At 47.7% G+C, this 22,207-nt stretch overlaps 2 protein-coding genes across 2 annotated transcripts in view; one reads left to right on the forward strand and one right to left on the reverse strand.

Moving 5' to 3' along the window:
• Nucleotides 1–19,156, reverse strand: Naa60 (N-alpha-acetyltransferase 60, NatF catalytic subunit). Its single transcript, XM_057773777.1, has 6 exons — nt 18,961–19,156; nt 7,554–7,669; nt 4,688–4,817; nt 2,112–2,208; nt 1,186–1,421; nt 1–283 (listed from the first exon to the last, which is right to left on the reverse strand). Exons 2-6 carry the CDS (start codon nt 7,661–7,663, stop codon nt 128–130), a joined length of 729 nt encoding a protein of 242 aa, XP_057629760.1. The 5' UTR covers nt 7,664–7,669; nt 18,961–19,156; the 3' UTR covers nt 1–127.
• Nucleotides 19,132–22,207, forward strand: part of Znf597 (zinc finger protein 597) — an 18,501-nt gene continuing 15,425 nt past the window's right edge. Inside the window, exon 1 of the mRNA XM_057773776.1 lies at nt 19,132–19,450. The gene's annotated coding sequence lies outside the window, so the exon portion shown is untranslated. The remainder of the gene's footprint in view (nt 19,451–22,207) is intronic.

Here is a 22,207-nt window from a genome sequence, read left to right on the forward strand (position 1 = left end):
GGGGCAGGCTGATGGGCCGGCAGGTGGCTACCAGCTCCTTGCAAAGACAGCAGAAGTCAGACAGACAGGAAAATAGGCTCCACAAAGTGCTGAGGACAGAGGCCTGGGGGAGGCTGCCCCAATGGCATCACATGGTACGGCTGTATTCGATGCCACCTTTGGTGGAGATGCTGGACCATGGCAGAAAGCTGCAGAGCAGGCTGTGGGCCTGGCGGTAGATTCTGTGTGGGATGGAGCAGGGACTCAGGTTGGCTAGTGCTGAGCCCAGGTGCTGGATATAGTCTGTGGGTTCTGTCAAGGAAGGTACCGATATGCCCCATCATCTGCCTTGCCTGCCCACATGCAGCCTCCTTGGAGTTGGATCAATGACAGCATTGTTCAAAAATACCAGGAAGGCTCATTAAGTGAACCATCAATTTGGGAAATAGTGTACAGTAGAGCCATATAGGCAATCATCACAAAGACCAGGGCAGGATCTACAAGACAAGTGTTCCTCGTTCTCCAGAGGGACAGAGCCCACCCCAACAATGAGATGTATCAGCAGTGCCAACCCCTGGATGCCCATACATGCCCGACTTCATGTGAGCTAGGCCCTACGGAGCTTTGGCTCACTTCTTTCCTGTTTTACTTCCCTCTAAAATGAATCACTTCTTCAAAACACTCACAGGTACATGTAGTATATTCTGGGTTATTACTACCCCAAGGTGCTGGGACATTTCGTTTCCTTTCCACCTAATAAGGACACCATTAGAGGAGAGAATTGGAGGTGGGTGAATGCACCTTGGATCAAGCAGCTCCACGAGGAAGGTCTGAACCCATGTGTTCTGCCATTGTTCACTTTCTTCTCACCATCACAGGCTGCATATGGTGGGGCTTGTATCTGTGCATATACTGATGACCCCCACGAGAGGACACTTTCCATATTTCCTGAGTGGAGTAGAGTTAAAACCCAATCTTCCCGCTGGGCTGAAGTTGCCAGGGAGTGCCAGTTTTCCCAACGTATGCAGCCAATCAGGTGCATTAGATCTGTGCATACCCTGAGCTACTCAAGGAACAAGGCTGTGAGCTAAGCCAGTGACTGTCATCTAGGTGGCCACAGTTCCAGTGACTCTCTGGTTCTTCCAGCCCTCTAGCCAGGAAACCGCAACAAAGCCTTCTCCTGTTCCCTTACAGCAGTAAAGGATATAAGATGGTCCAGGGAGGGTGGCCGCCATTGATGTAGAGGACATAGGTGAAGCCATCTTTGAGGACCCCTCGAATGGAGTAGTAGTAGGGCAGATAGTGATGCTGCTTAAAGTCTCTGTTTTCATAGAAGTTTATTGCTGTGTTGTTGGTGGTGAGGACATGCAGGTAGATGGCTTTGCAGTGGTCCTGGGCAGTGGTTGAAATATGATCCTTTAAACTTTCTAGTAAAAGGGAACCTGGGGAAAGGAGAGGAAGGTTTCCCACAGCAGGGCAGTTAAGAGGACATAGATGAAGCCATGACATCTGCAGGAGTCTAGAGGGTTATGTTGCCAGATCTGAAACCAGCCTCTGGTCACTTCCCACTGTCGAGCCCCTCCCATGAGCTGCCTACCACTGTGGACTAAAGATGTATCCTGGAGGAGTTCTGGGTCACAGAGGATACCTACCAACCTTTCGGACAACAAGTATAAACCAGAACCCAGAGGGTGAGAAAGACAGGTCTGGGTAGAACAAAGGACTTCTACTCACTGCTGTGTGGTGGAGTAGGGCGAGACTCTGGTAACACAGTGTCTGGAAAGTGCGGTTTCTCTGTTTGTTTATGGTTCTTACTCAAAACAGAATATCTCGCCAGTACACATGACCATGTCTGGCAACACAGGCGAGGGAAGGGAGGTCTGTGCCCTCCTGAGGCTGTTCTAGGAGTTGGTGCTGATCTGTTCATGACAGATCTGGGAGGGATGGAAAACAATGAAGGCCAGTGGGGTGGGGAGACGCACTGGGAGGATATTATCTGTCCCCAAATTTGTACAAGGAAGAGACTGAGGGTCCTCTGTGAGCTGAAGATCTCAGAAGTAACTGACAGGGGCAGGGTGTAATAACTGCTTGGGGGGCAGCAGTGGTTCAAATATGAACTTTCTGCCTCTTACCTATGCCGTGCTTTCTGAATTCTTTCACCACTCCCAGACTTAGAATGTATGCAACTTGTGTATCCACAGAGAAGCTGGAGGCTAGAATATCTCCATCCTAAAGGGGAAGTCAGAGATAAAGTCAGGGCAACATGACGGCATATATAAGCTCAAAACAGAACCTACCTGGTTCTGTGTCCACTCTTCATATTCTGGCATGTGCAGTCACAAGGTGGGAAGGGGTAGAACACAGGAGACAAAGTACACCCCGCTGACCCACAGAGACAAGAGGGTGTAGGCCCTGTTGGCGGATGCTGCCACAATGAGAAGGCACCCCTAGGAGCTTTGTTTGGGATGGCGGACTAGGTTGGGACTTTTCGATAGAACCAGCAGCATTACAGTAGGTTAAAAGACAGCCTGAGGAGGGGGATATAGCTCAATAGTAGAGTGTGTGTCTGGCACACACAAGGTCATACGTCTGATTCTATCACAAAAGAACAAAAGAGTATAATTGTCCAGAGTGGTCACATATAGGTTGTCAACGAGTAGTAACACAGTCGCCATGACTTGCGACAGTGAGCAAGTGAAAAGTTGGGTAGGGTGAGCATGCATGTGCAGCATCGCTGTGTGGAGGTCAGAGGACAACTGGGGGAGCTGGTTCTCTCCCTCCACGTGGGTGCTGGGGACTCAGCCTGCCAGGTTTTTATTGCTCAACCATATCGCCAGTCCAAGGTCCAAGTGCTGTTTTAAAGGTTTATAAAGAGAAACATGCTGTCCCTGGTGACCATGAAGAGCAGGTTAAGACAGCTACTCACCCTGCTCTGCTGCCCATGCCAGGCGAGTGGCACACTGTGATGTGATAGAGCATGCTAAGGACACAAATGCCTCCTGAGTCATGACTCTGACCATGAGATAGATTCTCATGTTATTCCAAGGACTTAATAAAAAGGAACACTGCCATTTGTATGGTCTTCTCTTCCCAGAAAGGACACCAGGGACTTGGCTTTTCTGCTTCCCATTCACCAAGTAGCTCTATGTGCTATGCATGTGCTGGGCCAGGCCCTGCTCCCTGACCCTGCCCAGCATTCCATACTACAATGAACCTGGACACAGCAAACTGGGGGAGGGGATAAACTCACTGCTCTAGTTAACAGAAGCCCTAGCTAGCCAAAAGAAGGGCCCCCAAATATGTGTGGAAAGGGTAAGCGTGCTAGTCAAGAGAGCCTCGGGCAGTGTGCATGGTGGAAGTGGACAGTCACTAAGAAAAAGCCCCAAGGAGGGATCACGAGGAAACAGGTGTGGGCAAGTGAAACATATAGCAGATCCAAGAGGGACTGGCCCTTGCTTTCTCCGTATCTTAGCAGTGAGCAATGTGAGGAAGTGGCTCAGGAGGAAGCTGGGCTAGACAAAACAATGTGCCAGATAGAATTACATATAAAATGGGGTAACCTTTAGTGGTCTGGGTTCCTAGAAGAAATGTTTCTTCCTCTTCTACTACGACTGGATGAGGCAGGCACTCTGCCACTGAGCTGCAGCTCCAATCTCATGTCCTGAATTTTTAAAGGAATAATCTCAAGCAAGCTGGGTGTGGGGCACACACCTTGGACTCCAGCACTTGAGAGGCAGAGGCAGGGAGGTCTGAGTTTCAGGCCAGCTAGTACACAATGAAATCCTGTCCCTAAATTAATAAACAAATAGCAAATGAACAAACCAACAAACGGAAGGCAGGCAGGAAGGAGAAAAGGAAACAAGAAGGAATAACCTCAAGTCAAATCTAATCATTCGCTGGTTGATGGGATTCCCTTTCCTTAAGTAAATAATACTGTTCCATTGCCATGACCAAAATTACCAGGAAACTCCTAACAGAATTCAACCACAAAGAACGTGGTTTATAGCTGTGGTCTTACACTCTGCCCTGAAAGTGGTCATCCAAATCCTTGAGGGTTCTGAGGGAGGTAAGTTTGTGAGTGGTCTATGAAATTGGATAAAAAGAAAGAACATTTTTGCTAATCCCCAAGTGAAACCTAACTCCCCTCCACAAATTACAGTCCATTGATGCTTCTGTGACAACTCCAGCAGCAGAAATCCCGGGCATTTCCATGGCGCACAGCAACGGGGCAGATTCCCAACCTACCATTTCTGCTTGTTTCTGTTTGAAAATGGCCATCTTTATTAAACCCACTAGTAGGTTCTATTCATTATTCATATTATTCCATGAACACAAATATATGCCACTAGGGCTGGAGAAGTAGTTCAGCAGTTAAAAACATGTACTGCCCTTGCAGAGGACCCGAGTTTAATAGTGGGCAGCTCATAACCACCTGTGATTCTAACTCCTGGGGGATCTTCTTTGTTCTTTACAAGTAAATACTCCTATATAGTCACGCAAGCATACACATAATTAAATAATAAGTAAATCTTTAGGAAAAAGTCCGTGTATTCACCTCCATATAAATAACCCACTGGGCGAGTGCCGTTCGCTGCTCTGACTCCTCAGCTTACACGCTGCTGAGACACAGGCCGGAGTGGGCACCGACCCCACTGCAGCTTCCCTCTTCAGCGGCCACAAAGGCCAAGTCGCCGCGGCACAGACATACCTCTTTATGTATTTTGGTCCTATTCTTTATTTCAGCTACTATCATTCCCACGATGGCACCTCTGTAGGTTGCAGCAAGAGAGAAGAACTTCTTGTTGGATGTGATATCACGATACCATGAGTCTGGGTACCTGAGGGAGAGAGCACACTCCAGTGAGTCACCAGACCCATGCTGCCCTACCTATCACTTAGTCTCTAGGAGCCTCATAGCTGTCTTCTCAAAGTAACCGCCTGTCCAAAGGGGAATTTTTGATGTAAAAAAAAAATTATTTTTAATGTAAAAGAGAGGAACCCTCCAATCAAACTGTCTCCACAGACAGTTCCTGGAGGGACAGCACAAGGCAGCCTCAGTGTGAGCTGAGACCTTAGGGCCCTCAGTGACCTGAGTGGTCTATGAAGAATTCTGTGGGGCTGGAGGGATGGCTCAGAGGTTAAGAGCACTAGTTATTCTTCCAGAGGTCATGAGTTCAATTCCCAGCAACCACATGGTGCCTCCCAGGTACCCATAATGAGATCTGGTGCCCTCTTCTGGCATACAGGCATGCAGAACACTATATACATAATAAATAAATACATAAATCTTTAAAAAAATTCTGTGAGGGCTGGTGAGATGGCTCAGCAGGTGTGGGTGCTTGCAGTCAAGCCTCGAAACTTGAGTTCAATACCCAGGACCCACACGGTGGAAGGAGAGACCTGACCATGCAAACGGTCCTCTGTGAGACTTCAGCACTGAAGATCAGGAAAGGTGACTCAAGGAAGAGCCAAAGTTCATGGGTATGTACAATAGTTTACAATACCTTTCTAACACGGGCATGGTCATGACACATGCCTAAGGGACAGGAGAGGCTGACAGTAAGGTCCTTAAGGGGTGTATAGGTTACAACTCAGTGTGGATCTATCTAATCCCAGACAGTCCTCAGCAGGACCTCACTCATTGCTACACTTAACTGACCCCTATTTCCTAGTCCTCTTTCAGTAGTGGGTCACTAACTGGAAGGATAGTTTGTTTCATCTCATAAAGCACTGTCAGCCCACATTCCGAAGAAGCTGGCAATTTATATTTCAACAGAGATGCATGGGGAGGGGCCCCTACTTTCCTGCTGGGATGGAGTAACAAGTACGAGTGAGTCGAGGCGTCATGAAATACCAACAACTCAGGACCCTGCTTAGCTTTCAGGTTTTAAGGTCTGTATCTGTTTTTCTCACTAAAAAAACCTTTTTTTTCTTCGTATCATACAATAATCTAGAAACAAGGCAAGTAAAAACACAGGAACCCAAGGTACTAATAATCCACTCCACCTCAAAATGCTGGAAGTATTTAACTCAGTAGTACTCTGTGGTCTCGGTAAATGATCCCCACAACGAAAGTCCAGAAGCGAACCTCTCAGGCCTCCTGCCTCTTCCTTCTCATTTTCTCCCCTAAGGTCAGCCATGGCACCTAGAATTCTTCGACTCCAGTATAAATTACAGAAGCCAGAAGAGCCCCTTTCCTACAAAGCCAATCTGATTTTCTCTGTAGGAGGTGGCCATGAAGAATTTTTTTGTCCTATTTTGTCTGATAGTAGATCTAATAGCACTATAATCTTGATTAGACTGAGAGTGCCCATGAGATCAGGACAGCACATTTCTGAGCGTGTCTGCAAAGGCACTGACAGACTCCAAGTCTGCACTGGGAACAACTGCAGAACCATGGTAGGTGGAGCGGCTTGGAGGAAGCAAGTCACTGAGCGCATCATGCCCTTAAGGGCAATAGCTTGCTTGTAGCTTTCTCTGCCACTACTCTCCTTTACTTCCTGTCCACTGTAATGTGAGCTGTTCCCCCCCCCCCCACACACACACCTGTCACAATGGCCTGAAAACGGTGTAGAAAATAAACCTTTGTCATTCTTAAGTTGTTTCTGTCAGAGATTTGGTGACAATTGATAAAACTAAGACATCCTCATTCCAGAAGGGTCCTCCCTATACCCAGAGAGAGGGAGTGCTACAGGGAGTCTAAACAGAATCTAAGCAAATGGGCCTCACTGTGTTCTCCACCTTCAACCCATTAGGAATATATAATACTCTGTTCAATAATCTCTATATGACAGTCCACGCTTCATTGAACCTAAGCACCACTGGTCTTTGGATTCTTAATATGAAGGCTTCCATGTCAAAAGACTCAGGTCAAACAAATGTGTTGCTGTCATCTCCTGCTAACATGTCTTACTAAAGTGTTGGCCATGATTCTCACGAAGGGCAGGATCCACTGCCTTCCTCTACAGTATACCAAGGTTCTTATCCTGGCATGCTTCTAAGTGAAAGTGGAATATGATATGCATCTGTTCTTGAGTCTGCTTTCACTTAATATCTGGTAAAAGAAAGAGGAAGGAAAGAAAGGAATTGTGTCAGTAAATACATTACTTTAACAGATTTGTTCCTGGATGATTAATGACCCTTTTTAAAGACAGGGTCTTTCCCATATAGTCCACTCTGGCTTAAAACCTACTATGTAGCACAGGCTGGCCTTGAACCCGACCTTTTTCTGCTTCCATTTCCTGAGTTCTAGTACTCCAGGCATATGCTACAACATCATCAACACTGCATTTTAGATATACATATCCTGAAGAATCTAATCAGTTTTTTTATACTGAGGTTGGTCCTAAATTTCCTGATTGCATGCAGCACTGGGAATCTTTGTAAGTAACATTTCTCAGCAGGGCCTTTTAAGGAAGGTGAGCAGTGGGCCAATATGGAGGCCTGAGGCTCACTGCCTAGTTTGCCAACTTTAAACAGCAACTACGGACCACTATGGTCCCGCCAGACCCGTTGTTGCCTCTTCCAGTCTCAGATGCATCCCAGCCACTGGGGATACAGTGTCCAACACTCACTCAATGGGGAACCAGTCGCCACACAGGTGCTTCACAGTGTCTATGTCATCGTGGCAGAGGAGACGCAGGCTGACCTCGCTGAGGGCACTGGAAGGCACCACCTCTGTCATTCACACCTGTGGGAAGAGGAGACAGCATCACCTGAAGGCTTGCTTACCTGTTCTTTCTCTAAACTAACCCAGAAGGTGAGTGAGGTGGGGAATTGCTAAGAGCTTCCCGTGATGGAAAGAATGTTCTAGTGGTTGCCTGCACTCTGCACACGAAGAACAGCCGACTGCCTCTTGTCTATGCCTCTCCCCTCTCTGCTTGAGCTGCACCCCCACCCTTCAGCTTTCCCCCAGAGCGACCACAGCTCCTGTGTGGTTGGTCTTTTATCTCTTAACTGCTGTTCCTTCACTTGGAGGAGGCAAATGACCCCAACAAGTCTGACTCTGGCCCAGTGTCAGAGAAGACATGGGCTCAGCAAACTCTGTCAAGCAGATGGTAGGTAGAACCTAGAGAATAATCAGCTATTCAGGTCAAATGGCATTGGTTTCACCACCAGAGGGGAGGTTACATCCTGCTTCTCCTCCACGACTAGTAAGAGAAACTTTGATGCTAATGACTGTGGGGTAGTGGGGGCGGCTGAGAATCACACCCACGGCTCTGCTGCCAGCCGTGTCTTAGTTTGAGGCAAAGTCTCCCTAGGTTGTTCACCCAGGTCTGCAACTCATTCTGTATCCTGGGCCGAGGAAATCAAGTACTGAACTCTACCAAAAGGGAAAATAGCCTGTTTCTTTAAGTTGGAAGCAAGTATTTCAGAGGAATTAATTATCCTATCTTTTTGGGAGGGACTGTGTCTTAATTTCCCATGGCTGAGGAGAACTTTCCAGAACAACCAGGTGAAAGAAGAAATGCTAACAGATCAGGATCACCATGTAGAATCTCAAGAGGAAAGCTCCAAGTCCAGCAAAACTCAAAAAGTGAGGTCAACAGGTGAGGGCTGCCGAGGGGCAGGTGCAAGGCACAGACTGGAGGAACAGAGACCCAGAACTCAGTGTGTGCAAACAAGGAGAGACCCGAAGCCTACAGGCCAATCTCTCCAGAGCCCTGTGCCTGCAGCTATGACCAGTAGGATTCCAGCCAAGCCTTTGCAGGTTTGGGAAGTCACTGCCTAGACCAAACTACAGCCTTCAGACCCAACTTCCTGGTTGCAGGGGGTGCTGTATATATATCAATAAGGGAAGAGATATCCAACAGACAGATGTGTTACCTTTCACATCTGGTCTCTTAGAAAGGTCAATCATATCAAAGATACAAAAGTAAATAAATAAAAGAAAAATGAAAAAAATAAATGAAAAGAGAAAAGAAGATGGAGAATCAAATGTAATATCTAAACCTGTACGACGAAAAAGAAAATCAAAACATTTCAGTGACCCTTAAACACAGGCTGGTTGGTAGATGGAAGGTTTTATGAAACAGCTCTTAGTTTTCTGATGAGGTGGAGGTCTCACAGGACAAGGTGTCTCCTAGAGACACAGGCGGAGATATTCTGGAGCAAGAAGGCATCCTGATTTCTACTTCAAATGATTGATTTTGGGGGGGGGGGATTGTTTGTTTTGAAGTGTGGTGGTGCCCTGGGCCTCAGGGCAGCTGTATGCTTCAACTTCTCAGCCATGCCTTCAGGAAGATTCCAAAATCTTCTCAGAGTCGTGGCAACTATGACACAAGCTGGGAACTTCTACAAGATCAGTCGCACACCTTTCTCTCCAGCCCAGGCATGGCTCCTCTGACATCTGTCAACAGTAGCCTTCACAAAGACTCCTCTCTGGCAGGCTACAAACACAATGTGTGTGCCACCTCCCTCACCTTCAATATTACCGTCAATTTATGAACACCTGCTGCAAGGCCTCCTCCATACACCTGCTGCCCCCTGCTTTCCTCCACACACCTGCTGCAAGGCCTCCTCCATACACCTGCTGCCCCCTGCTTTCCTCCACACACCTGCTGCAAGGCCTCCTCCACACACCTGCTGCCCCCTGCTTTCCTCCACGCACCTGCTGCCCCCTGCTTTCCTCCACGCACCTGCTGCCCCCTGCTTTCCTCCACGCACCTGCTGCCCCCTGCTTTCCTCCACGCACCTGCTGCCCCCTGCTTTCCTCCACGCACCTGCTGCCCCTGCTTTCCTCCACGCACCTGCTGCCCCCTGCTTTCCTCCACGCACCTGCTGCCTCCTGCTTTCCTCCACACACCTGCTGCCTCCTGCTTTCCTCCGACACCCCTTCCTGCTCACTGCGCCCCATTTCTCCCTTGCTTGTAAGAGTGCTGTCTGGCCTCCTTTCCTCAGGACCCCTCTCATTATCTGTGCTGTTCCCTGCTCGGTCCAGCGCTTCTCAGACTCTCATCTCTTCGTTCAGAGGCAGCCACTGTCACAGCCTTTCCTCAAGCAAAGCATGAGACAAGGTTACTAAAAGCTCTCCGCATTCAAGGCAGGAACCACAGGCCCAAAGGGCCCTGTGAGAGTCCACAGACACAAGGCTCACTGATTTGAAAAGCTCACTCTTTTAGGAAAGAAGGAGAAAAAAAGGAAACACACACTACTGATAGATACAGGACACTGTCTAGTACATCAGTAATATGGGCTCAGGGCCTAAAAGGGGGGAAGAAGCAAACACTGTTCAGAGCTCATCTGTTCAAATGAGCAGCTGCCTGTGGGTGAGGAGCCATCTCCATAGCTGCCTGTGCAGCTCCAAAACCACAGAGTAGGAAACTGAATAATTTTCAGAGTGACAAGAAACAAACACCCGCCTCTCTATTTCCAAACAACATCCCTCTGAAAACCCAAGTCTTCATGCTCTGAAGGACGCCCGTGTCATATGATTCGAGACACATCACTTCAAACACAAAATAATGATACAGGACTCCACCTGGAGATTCTAGAACTGGATAAAAAATTAACGGTACTAGCAATCAAGCAATGGTCATGGGGGAGGAGCTGAAGAGGTGCTTAAGGGTTATCAAAACCAGACAGAATGCGGCTGAGAGTCTGGCTCAGGAGAGTGCTTGCCTATCAAGTACAAGGCCTTGGGCTCAATCTTCAGCACTCCACGAACAGGGCCTGGTAATGCACGCTAACGCTAGTCACGGCACTTCGGAGGGGAAGACAGGAGACTCAGGTGCTCAACATCATTCTTGGCTACAGGGTGAGTTTGAGATCAGTGTGGAATACATGAGACCATTTCAAGAACACCACCACACACATATAGAAGCCAGATAGGATTGTGCACACCTGTAGCCCCAGGACTCAGGAGGTCCAGGCAGGATAACAGTGAATTTAAGACCAGCATGTAATACAAAGCCAGACCCTAGCTCAAAACATCAGACAGTACCAACCAGCCTCTGACTCCCAATCCACCTACATCTAGTTTAGTAAGTACATATTTGGCCACATGTTGATTATAGCTCATGTAAAGATAGCATGAGATGGTGAGGTTCAGAGTCCAGACCCAATCTTTAACCTCTGCATCAAAAAGTCTCTGCATTTCAAACTAAAAATATCCCTAATCATTAATTTACTAGATTTGTATGACAAAATCAGGCTTTGCTCAGGAGACTATAGTCACAGCGATAAGCAGAGTTCAGAAATTGTTGGCCACACAGAGGAGGATGGCACACTCGGGTCCCATTTACAATACACTAAACTATAACTTGCTAGAGGAATCCCATGACAAAAGTGCATTAGTCAATGTGAGCAGTGCTCCCAAATGATCTGGGAAGGGCACCACTTCCTTCTCCAACCACAGAGACCACAAGGAAAACCAGCAGAAGCCCTTCTCCAGCATTCTCCCCAGGAGTACACAAAGACACACCAGGTTCCAGTAGAAGAGGTCTAAGTAGTGTCTGTTTCACTAGTTGGCAGCTCTTTCATGTTCAACGACATCAGGCTGGATGAGTAGAAAAAACAGGGACCCAGCTAGAAAAGAGCACACAAGACTGAGGCCAAAAGATATGGCACAGAGACCAAACCCTATGGCCGGATCACTCAAAAGCTTTGGGCAAGTCTATCTCAGGTTGCTTTCTATTGCTATGATCAACCATTCTGACCAAAAGCAATCTGGAAAGGAAAAGGCTTATTTGGTTGACACATTCTGAAGACAGGCCATGACTGAGGTAGGTCAAGGCAGGAACACAAGCCAGGAACCTGGAAGTGGGAACTGAAATGGAGACTGGACAGATGCTGCTTATTGGCCTTTCACGGTGTGCTCAGACTGTTTTCTTGTACAACTACGAACACCTACCCACGTGTGGCACCACCCCCAGTGAGCTGGGCCCTCCAACACCAATCATTACTCAACAAAGGTCCTGCAAACTTGCCTACAGACAATCTGATGGAGGCAGTTTCTCAATTGAGGTTCTTCCTAGATGACCCTTGCTTGTGTCGAGTTGTCAACAACTCTAAAAGGGCATCTCCTATTCTTGGTACTGAAAAATAAGCGCGGATGATTGTGTTCTGTCTGTCAGGTGTATGTCACTGCACAGCACGCACAGGACAAGGCTTGTTTGGATGGAGCAGTTTTAAGAATAAGAGAGCCCACGGAAGAAGAACACTGCTGGGGTCAGGGTAGGAACTGCCAGAGGGTGTGAGTGCTCTCAGAAGGAAATTCCTAATTCAATTCAGAGAAAGGGTTTTGAAAACATCTACCTAGAGATAATACTAGATTTCAGAATGTGGGAATAAAAAGCTAATAAAATATTGCTGAGAGTGGTGGCACACACCTATAATCCCCAGCATTCAGGGGGCTGAGGCAGGATGATAGGTTCAAGACCAACCGGAACTCTATAAAGGGTTCTAGGTCAGTCTGGGCTACATTTCAACACTCTGTTTCAAAAACAAACAAATGAAAGAACCCAGCACTTGGGCTAGAGACTCGAAGTTTAAGATCATCCTCAGATGCAGAGAAAGTTTGAGATCAGCCTGGGCCGCACAAGACCCTGTCTGAAACAGACAGGAAAACAGCTGCTTGGCATACTTGACTAACATCGAGGCTGGACTTCCTGTAGAGTTCATCCCACCTAAGAACTCTTCTGCTGCTGTAGAGAGAGCAGCTACAAGAACCCCTCCTACTGGTAGGGGACACCGGGGTGTGTGTGTGTGTGTGTGTGTGTGTGTGTGTGTGTGTGTGTGTAGGTGGAAAGCTAGCTACTCAGTTTAAGGGAGAAAGCAAGGGAACAGAAGGATTTGATTTCAGCACCTCTCCACTGCACCCTCTCTGCAGCAGGCCAGCCCCCTGTCTTATCAATCTTTCCATCTCTAAGGGTTGTTTTTTTTTTTTTTTTCCCTATGAGAACTAGCAGCAGGAAGCTTCCTTTATTTCTCCATGTTCTGTGATTAATGGGTGTGACATCTTCTGCTATTGGTGTTACCATCAAATCACATGGGTTACTGAAGGCGCAAGTCATAAACAATCCCACACCAGTTTGGAATTGTGATTAATAGGGTGGTATTTATTTAAAGGGGAATAAACTTACAGATCACCGTCCCAGACAACAGCCCTCTGCACAATTAGGAAGAAGTCTAGTCGCCGGAACCGGAGCAGGAAGTAAAGAGAGCAAGGAGGGAAGTAGCCACTTTTTTAAAGGGAAAGAGACCACACCCCAATGGGCTGGTATCTCAGCGGCTATTGGCTGGAGGAGCGGAAGGACCTCCCACAACAGGTTACAAGTTGCATATGCTATTTTCAAACATCCTTTGTTAGTTAGCTGTTGACTGAAGGTTTCTGTCCCGCCTGGTCCTGCAACCATCCAGTCCCAAAGAAATACACAGAGGTCTATTGCATTAATTATAAACTGGTTGGCCTGTTAGTTCAGGCCCATTAGTTAATTATTTTTTAATTGATTTTATTGAGTTCTACATTTTTCTCTGCTCCCTTCCCTGCCTCTCCCCTCCCCTTCAACCCTCTCCCATGGTCCCCACGCTCCCACTTTACTCAAATCTTGTCTTTTTCTACTTTAGTGGGAATTGTTTTTAAAGTGCTTTCTCTCTCCTGCTGTTTCCTTCCATTCATGTTCCTCCAGGATAAAACAAACAGATGACAGTGCTAAATTCTGTATAAATTACCTCCTGATCATGAAGTCAACTCGTTATTTTGGCACTCAGAATCAAACCCAGGCCCTAGATACCCTGGGTACCCATTCTACCATTAAGCAGAAGCAGCAGCAGACCTTTAAAGGACGACTAAAAGATCACCATGCACCTGTCTGAATTTTTCTCAACAATTATGGCAGATGCTTATGTTCTCCGTTACTCACTTTCATATTATCTGAGCCTTCTGTAGTGAGCTTGGGTTATTTTGTTAACAAAAATAAAGACTTCTGGATACAGTGAAAATTCTGAGCACGTTTTATATTAAAATAATCTCTGTAGACCAGGCATGGTGGCGCACACCTTTAATCCCAGCACTTGGGAGGCAGAGGCAGGCGGATCTCTGTGAGTTTGAGGCCAACCTGGCCTACTGAGCGAGTTCCAGGACAGGCTCCATAGCTACTGAGAAACCCTGTCTCAGAAAACAAACAAACAAAAAAACCAAAAAACCAGCTAAACCAACGAAAATCTCACGGGTTGCTAAATGACAAGGAAACTTTCCAGCATCTTCAAATTATGAGTGGAACTAAGACCTCCTAAGCGCTGCGGATGAAGAGCTGCCTTCTGAAGCCCTGAATGTCTGCAAGGCACCCGTGCACCGATGCGGATGAAGAGCTGCCTTCTGAAGCCCTGAATGTCTGCAAGGCACCCGTGCACCGATGCTGGGAATGACCGTTCCAGACACAGATCAAAGCCACGAGCAGGCACCTGGAGGTGGACTGCAGAGCAGCCTTGCAAGAACATCTTAAAGGGCTCCTGTGTAAACAGCGAACAGAGGGTTATACAAAATCCAAAATTAAAAGCTTTCACAAGTTTTAAGGCTTTTAAAAACTCTCCTACTTTTAGAAGTAAAGGGATGTGAAAATGTGTGGGTTGCAGCTCACTGGTGAAGAATTTGTCTAGTGTGTACAAGGCCTTGGGTTCAATCCTTCCTACTGCAAAAGAGAAAAAAAAAGAAAACAAGTACAGGGGCTGAAATGCTGGAATGCAGGCTCAGTGGTCAGGAGCACTGACCAGTCTTCCAGAGGACCGAGGTTCAGTTCCCAGCATCCTCACACTGACTTTAACCACCCTTACCCAAGTCCATCTCAGGGAATCCGATGTCCTCTTTTGACCTCTGTTGGCACTACACATGCCCCCACCCCCTCGCACACACAGATAAAATATTTTTTAAGAAAAAAAGTACAACAGAAGGCAGAAATTAAAATCCCTGTGCTCACCTCACCCCCACACAACTGTGACTAGCTTCCTGCGGGTCCTGTGGAGGAAACGGTTTTCCATAAGGAGAGGGCTTGCCTGTGAGCAGCCGGTGGCATCAACATGTGCCCAGACTGTTCATTGGCTAGGCAGTGCATTTTTACACATTTCAGTGAAAGTTTATCAGAGGCCAGAGGATAAGGCAAGTAATTGAAACCCAGGGCAGTAAAGGAGCAGCTAATGTCTGCCCTGGAGATGTGCTGATGTCAGTGCACGGGGGAAGCACTGATCAACACGTTACAGCTGTGGCTCCAGCAGGGTCTCTCAGAGACAGACATGTGAGCAGCTCGCCACGGCATTTCTGAATGCCACAGGAATGACAGGAACCCTATGGTATTAACCCTTCCCAGAAAAGAACACCTTTCAGTACTGAAGGGAAAAAAATCACACACCCATTTCCAGTCCTTTGTGTCCCAATCAACCCCATGTCAGGAACAATAAGGAAGTGCCCATTTGAGTCACAGCATTGCTAGCAGTCTGTGCCAGTTAGCACAGGTTGGCATCACTCTTGATTTTATGTATGTGGGTGTTTTGCCGGCACGTATGTTTGTGAACTCCGAGGGTGCCTCCCTTGGAACTGGAGTTACAGGACATTGCGTGAGTTGCCAGTGAGTGCCTGAAATCGGAATCTAAAGGGTCCTCTGCAAGAATAGCAAGCACTAGTGACTACTGAGCCACATCTTCAACCCCTAAGCCCCAGGATCAAAGTCTTAATCCATCAGAGCTGGGGCCACAGGCATGAGCCATCACACCAACTTCATTTTATTTATTTAAAAAGATGTATTTATTATTGTGCATATACCACTCTATGGGTGCTCAGGGCCCATGGAGGACAGAAGAGGGCAACAAATCTCCTGGAGGTGGAGTTTAGGTGGTGGTGAGCAGCCCATGTAGGTCAAGGATCAAACTCAAGTCCTCCGAAAGAAAAGCATTCTCATCTGTGAGCCTTTTTGCTCCAATCCTTTCATTTTTTTTTTCTTTTGGTAACAATAGCCACTCCACAAAAACAAAGAAAGCCAACCGGGAGCTTTCCAAACCAGTCCAAACCAGTCTATTTGCTTGTGTCAGGGTCTTGCTATGAAAACTTACTTACATGCTTACTTGAAAACTCATTATCATCTCAGGCTGGCTTCAAACTTGTGACACCCTCCTGCCTCCACCTCCCAAATGCTGGGATTAGAAATCTGTGCCTATGTCCTAAAAAGTCTTTTAAAGCAGCAAAATATCTTCATCTCCTATGGAAACAAAGGCAACAAACACTTTCCCCATGATCTGTTCTTAGTCTCTACTCATAACCACCTCCTCTTTCTTGGAACTTTGAATCTGTGTTCTGACATTTATTTCTAACATCAATGCCCAAGATACCATGCTATTCCTAGGATGCTGGCTTTTTTAAAAGGCAGTATCAAGGCCGAGTGGTGGTGGTACACGCCTTTAATTCCAGCACTCTGGGGACAGAGGCAGGCAGAACTCTATGAATCTGAGGCCAGCCTGGGTCTGCAGAGCAAGTTCCAGGGCAGCCAGAGCTGTTACACAGAGAAACTCTGTCTTGAAAAACCTAAATAAATAAATAATAAAGGGCAGTATTAAGAGTTTATTTTTGGACAAAACAGGCAGTTTTAAAAATAATTTGAAAATCTCTGTTGTAACACTTAAATTGAGTCTCATCACTCCCCAACTCTCCAACCCTCTAGACAAGGTCTCTTTATGTAGCCATTACTGCCCTGGAACTCACTATGTAGACCAGGCTGGCCTTGAACTCAGAGATCCACCAGCCTCTGCCCCTCAAATACTAGGATCCAGGCATGCGTTACCACATCTGGCTGAATCTCACTGTCACTCTGAGGGTGCTCTCTCTGCTGGCCAGTGGACTCTGACTGAGCTGAAACATGGACAAAGTTAACCTTCATTTGCTGTCACCGTCTTCACAGTCTTAGCTTGACCCACCTGAGGGTTACTGTTATGCTCCTGCCAACCTCTGAACTGAGGTACTCTAGAGCTACTTAAAGCACTGATCTGCATTACTCTAGATCCTAAACCACCTTCTACAGGAATTCCTTCTTCCCATAAATACTGAGCAACCTTCTTTGAGCTCAGAGAAGAGAATAAACTTGGTGTATTTGTGTTTGCTATTTACATGGGCCAGTAAGCAGTGTGAGTATCTGGGCTTCAGACAGATCCTTAACTGTCGGGACATCAGAGGCCAGGCTAAGAACGATGTGCAGGCAAGGAAATCTGCCCTGAAGTTACCAAAGTTCCTTAAAATCATTTGCTGAATCAAAGTCCGTGTTTGAACTGGGCCTGAACTCAGTTCTCACGAATTCTGTCTCCACCTGTTGACTCTCTATCCACCTGGGTGAGTTCTTAGGCTGCCACACCGTGCTGCATGAAGATGTACACTGAGCGCCCCAGAGTATCTCATCACCAGCATCTCCCTGGGCATCTATAACCTCTGCTTCCTGCTCTTGGTTCAGGACGATCTTTAATCCCTCAGATCTGACATCCAGAAAGCATCTTCCATTCCTGTCAGAAGCAACTTAGGCCAAATCTAAAGACACTCTCCACACATAGTGACCAAGTCTCTTCAAGGTACAACTAAAAGAGGTTAAAGATAGGACACACAGTCATAACAAACAAAATTGTCTATTTTATGTTGGTGCTGGTGCACTGACACCAGACCAGCCCTGATTTCGCAACAAATTTCAACAATTTTCATAGAAACTCAGCCAGGGAAGTCTGACATGGAGCTGTCTAGGTCTGTGAGTTGGAATTCTAGCAAACCACAGCTGTGCATCCCCCACTCTCAAGGGGCTTATGTCCTGCACATTATTCTTGTTGCTGTTCCAGTCAAACTACTCTAAGAGGAGGCGGGAAGACTTACGCTACCGCTTTGGAACGATGGCCCTTCAGATTCCTCTAGTGTTTAACCCTACCCGTACTAACTGAGCGCGTCACTGCTGGGCCGGTACGCATCTGTGTGTACTTGTTTGATTGTTTGGTTCCGGACCCCCTCCTCCTAACGTTTCACCTGGTAACGCAGTCACAGGGCTTATAAAACTTTCCTCCACGTCACATGGCTATGTGGACTCAAGTATTTGCATAAATGATCTCTGGTGCAATGTGACTTTGCCTGCTGGGTCAGACAAGCACTAATTCGGGGGTTTTGTGTTTTCAGTACTTTGACAAAAGAAAACCTCTCTAACTGGCAACTTTCTCTCTTGATTAGCACTCTAGACACCAGAGAGTCGGTCACCTTGGTAGTAGGCTGTTATTCTTTTCTTCTAAGCCCAAAGGGTGACAAGAACGACCCAAAAGCACATGGCTCAAGGACTTGGCAGAGTTAGCAGATCAATATAGCAGCCAAAGTTTATGTTTACTGCAGCCTGCAATCCCCAAGCTTTGGGTTTTGACAGTGGGGCAGGAAGGCTTTTGCTAGGGATGCAGGAAAGGCCTGGAGTCCCCCCTCCACAGTCCCGCCCCAATTTCCCCAGAAGACAAACAGCACCGGCCATAGATCTCCTCTTCTACTTGGCAAGTGGTTTTTCCAATTCAGAGTCGATTATGGAGGGTCAGTTTGGCTGGTAAACAGAAGTGGAAAGCTTCCGTTTGCCGGAATGCTAAAAGCACTGCTGGAATGAAAAGACGCAGAGGGACCCCAAGCAGGGTCCTTGGCTTTCGCGAGTGCAAGCAAGACGACAATTACCACCGGTGCAAAAAGTTCGCACAGAGAAGCGAGGCGACCAGACCCCTCACCTCCAGCAAACCCAGAGGATGCCGCCTTTCCACTTCCAATTCCTGAGATCACTGACTGAGGGACCCCGGAAAGATCAACTCCCGACGCCCCTCCGCGCCCCTCGCCGCCGCCACGGAAAGAAACTGGGCGCTAAGAAGCGCGGCCGCGCAGGGGTCTGTAGAAGGGCGCACTCTCCGGGAAACCCGGCCTCCCACGGCTGGCCAGTGTCCTCGGGGTCGCGCCTGCGACCTCCCCACCGCCCCGACTTGCACCCGCCGAGGCCCCGGCTGCCTCACCTCGGACGGGAGCCGGCGGCAGCGGACGGCGTCGCGGGGCTCAGCACATCCTGGGGGAGACGGGAAGCCGGACGTGGAACTGCGGGCCCCCCCACCCCGCGCGACGGGTTATGTAACCGGCAGGGGCCGCAGCCGGGACGGAGAAGGCGGCCCCGCGGCACTTCCGCCTCTCGTGCTCCGCCGGCGGCGCAGCCCGGAAGATCATTGGCCGCTGCACCACGTGGCACCGCCTTCCCTGACGCCGACGCCACCATCTTGGGAGCGGGCTCGGCCTGCTGCCCCAGGCTCGTCGGTTCCTAAAGTTGCCCGCGCCGGCTGCGGAAGCGCAGGACAACTGCTAGGTGCTGAGCCTCCCTTGCGTGCGTGCGTGCGTGGACGCGGGTCGCGGTTTCTGCGCCCTTCCGTGATCAAGCAGGTCAGAAGAGGCAGGAGGCCTCCCTGACGCTGAACCGCACGGCCCCGCCGCTGGACTGTTCTTCGCTCCCTAGAGGTTAGTAGACGCCGGCGCCTGCAATCGTGGAAGCCTTTACTCAATGGCACCGCCCCGCGCTCGCGCTGACAGCTTCGAAAGGGCAGTTTGGGGCTGTCACCGCAACGGGCAGGTGACAGTAGCCTTCAGGACGGGGGTGGGGTGGGAGTTCGATATCCAGTGTAATCCAAAGATAACTCAGTTCCTGTTACCAGGGAACCCATGTTGACAAACAGTTTATCCTTTGCTTTCAGATAATTACAATAATCCACATAACAAAAAACCAAAAAATCCAAAAGAACAGAATCTGTACAGGCGAGGGCTAAAATGACCCTGAAAAGATGTAATTTAACATCCAAGGTAACATTCAAATTTCGTGTCTCAAACTGTAAATCAGCGCTATCTTTAAAGCATCAAAGTCTTATTCTTTTAACATTTTAAAAAGTAAGGTGTTCCTTGAGATTTTAGAATTTTGGGATTGCATTTGTAGCTAAACGGTAGAAAGCTACCTACCTTATGCATGGGGCTGGGTTTCATCCTCCGTCACACACACAGCCAAGAGTAGTGAAACAAGATGATATAAATCAGCCACGAATAGTTAACTCTCTTGCTTGTGTAGCATGATGTGTATGGCTGGCAGAGTTTATGTAAAGCAGCCTGTATTTCTAGTTTCTTTTTGTGACAGTCAAGGAGGACTGGAAAATCCCTCGGACAAAATGGAGATTGTTAAACCTCCAACTTTGTGGAACAAAGTATTGCAACCATGCCGCTGTATCCAAGTAGCTCGGAAAAGCATGTTTAGATCCATTCAGGTCATTTTGAGCCTTCAAGACAATTACGCTTTGTGTGTCATTACTGAAATTATTTCTAATTAATCTTGCTGCAGAAAAATATCTAAGATTGGTCTTGGTGTGATCTTGGCACACACCTGTGACCCCAGCTCAGGAAAGGCCGAGGCAAGAGGGGTGTGATCTGTGCAACTTGTGTCATGCCCTTGAGATAACACTGCTAAAATATCAGTGATAAACCATGCTAGGTGCGTACTCCATTACTCAATATTCAGTTTGAAAATTTCAAAGTAAAAAGGTGAGGTTATGAAAAGGAAATTGCCTACGCCCCTCTTCCTCTCTCTCTCTCCCCCCCACTTCCTACTTGGTAGGATATAATGGGAAACCCATTCGGTGACAGAGAAGAGGCAAAATCCTGCCTGCATCCTCATCACATTATCTGGGCTGGGGTTCAGCATCCACGTCACCTTGGCGATTGTTAAAAATGAAGACCCTCTCATGCTGACTGAATTTGTATTTACCTCAGAAGTGGCGTCCCACAGCATTCACAGGTGATTAAAGACTGAGAAGCAAATCCTGGGTGATGACAGAGTAAAGACATTCTTTGGCTTTGGGTTATAAAATAAACTGACAAAGCCTTGGCTACACAAATTAGAAAAATTCATGGTGTCTGATGAGATCCTGTCTCATGCACAAGCATGTCTGAATGTGTATGGGCACACGTGTGTGCAGGTGCATGTGCCCAGGGTTGATGTCAGATATCTTCCTTGATGGTTCTCCACTTTCTTACTCAAGCAGGGTCCTTCTATGAAACCGGAGCTCACCAATCCCAGCTAACCCAGCTGGCCACAGGATTCCATCTCTCCTTCCGCTGTGCTGGGATTACAGGAGACTACAGTACTTGTCCAGCTTTTATATGAGCTCCAGGGACCTAAATTTCCTTCTCAGTCTTGTGCAGCAAGTGTTTTATTCACTAGGCCATCTCCCAGCCCTAAAACTCATTTATCCTCGGGACAAGTCAACACTTGCATTACAGTGACAGGAAAGGTAGCTAACTCCTAAAACAAATAAATAAATACATAAATGCATGCTACGCTCTCCCATGAGCCTTGGTTCTAAAGTCATCTTGAAGGTTTAATCAATTAATGTCATTCTGCTCTCCCCTGACCCAGTGATTAGTTCAGCTAACCCTAAGCAGGAGAAGGGGAGGGGGGGCATCTCTGGTCATTGGGATTAATCTGAATCAGCACGGTGCAGTACTAAGCAGCCAAAACTCTGCCTTCTAGTTCATTATCTTCCGGTGTGTTTGAACATTTCTCCTCCACTCACTAGCTTTGTAATGAATACCCCCTCCCTCCGTCTACTGAATTGAGTCTGCTAAAGTGTGAACAAACCTGCCATCTCCCTCCTTCAGTTTGTCCCATCAGGAACCCCTATGCCGAGTGCCGTTTCTTTCCCCTTCGGCTCCTAAGAACTTTATCTGGACTACTCACAGCCCCTTCACTTCTGGCTCCCCATCAGACAGACTGCTAGAAGTACTGCAGTGGGAACAAGCTGGCAAGCTGCCAGGCATGGGCCCTCAAAGAGAAATCCTCAATTCTGCCTCAATTCTCCCCAGCGCTTCCCTAGCCTTGGAGACAGGGATGGAATCGGGCTTCTCTGGCCCCGGTTCAGCAGCAAGCTTTCAACTAACCACATGCTTGGCTCTGTCCTTCTCTGAAGTCCCAAGAATGTCGAAAGTCAGAATCAGTAAGCATTTTAGTAGTCAGCCTTAGTCGTCTTCATGGTCCTCATGCTCTATCCAGCCCCTAGCAGAAGGATTCAGTACTACTCTCTTACTCCATCCCTGAGAGATACTAAACCTTCTCTGGAAGGTACCAGCCCACGGCCTTACCTCTGCTCTGGCTGAGGAAGGGAGTCAGTGGATGATGGGGAGAGACTGGTGATTATGTTATCCTAACACTGTTTAGGCATTGATGAGGAATATTCA

Source organism: Chionomys nivalis, chromosome 7, assembly GCF_950005125.1.
Source record: "Chionomys nivalis chromosome 7, mChiNiv1.1, whole genome shotgun sequence".
Taxonomy (NCBI): Eukaryota; Metazoa; Chordata; class Mammalia; order Rodentia; family Cricetidae; genus Chionomys; species Chionomys nivalis.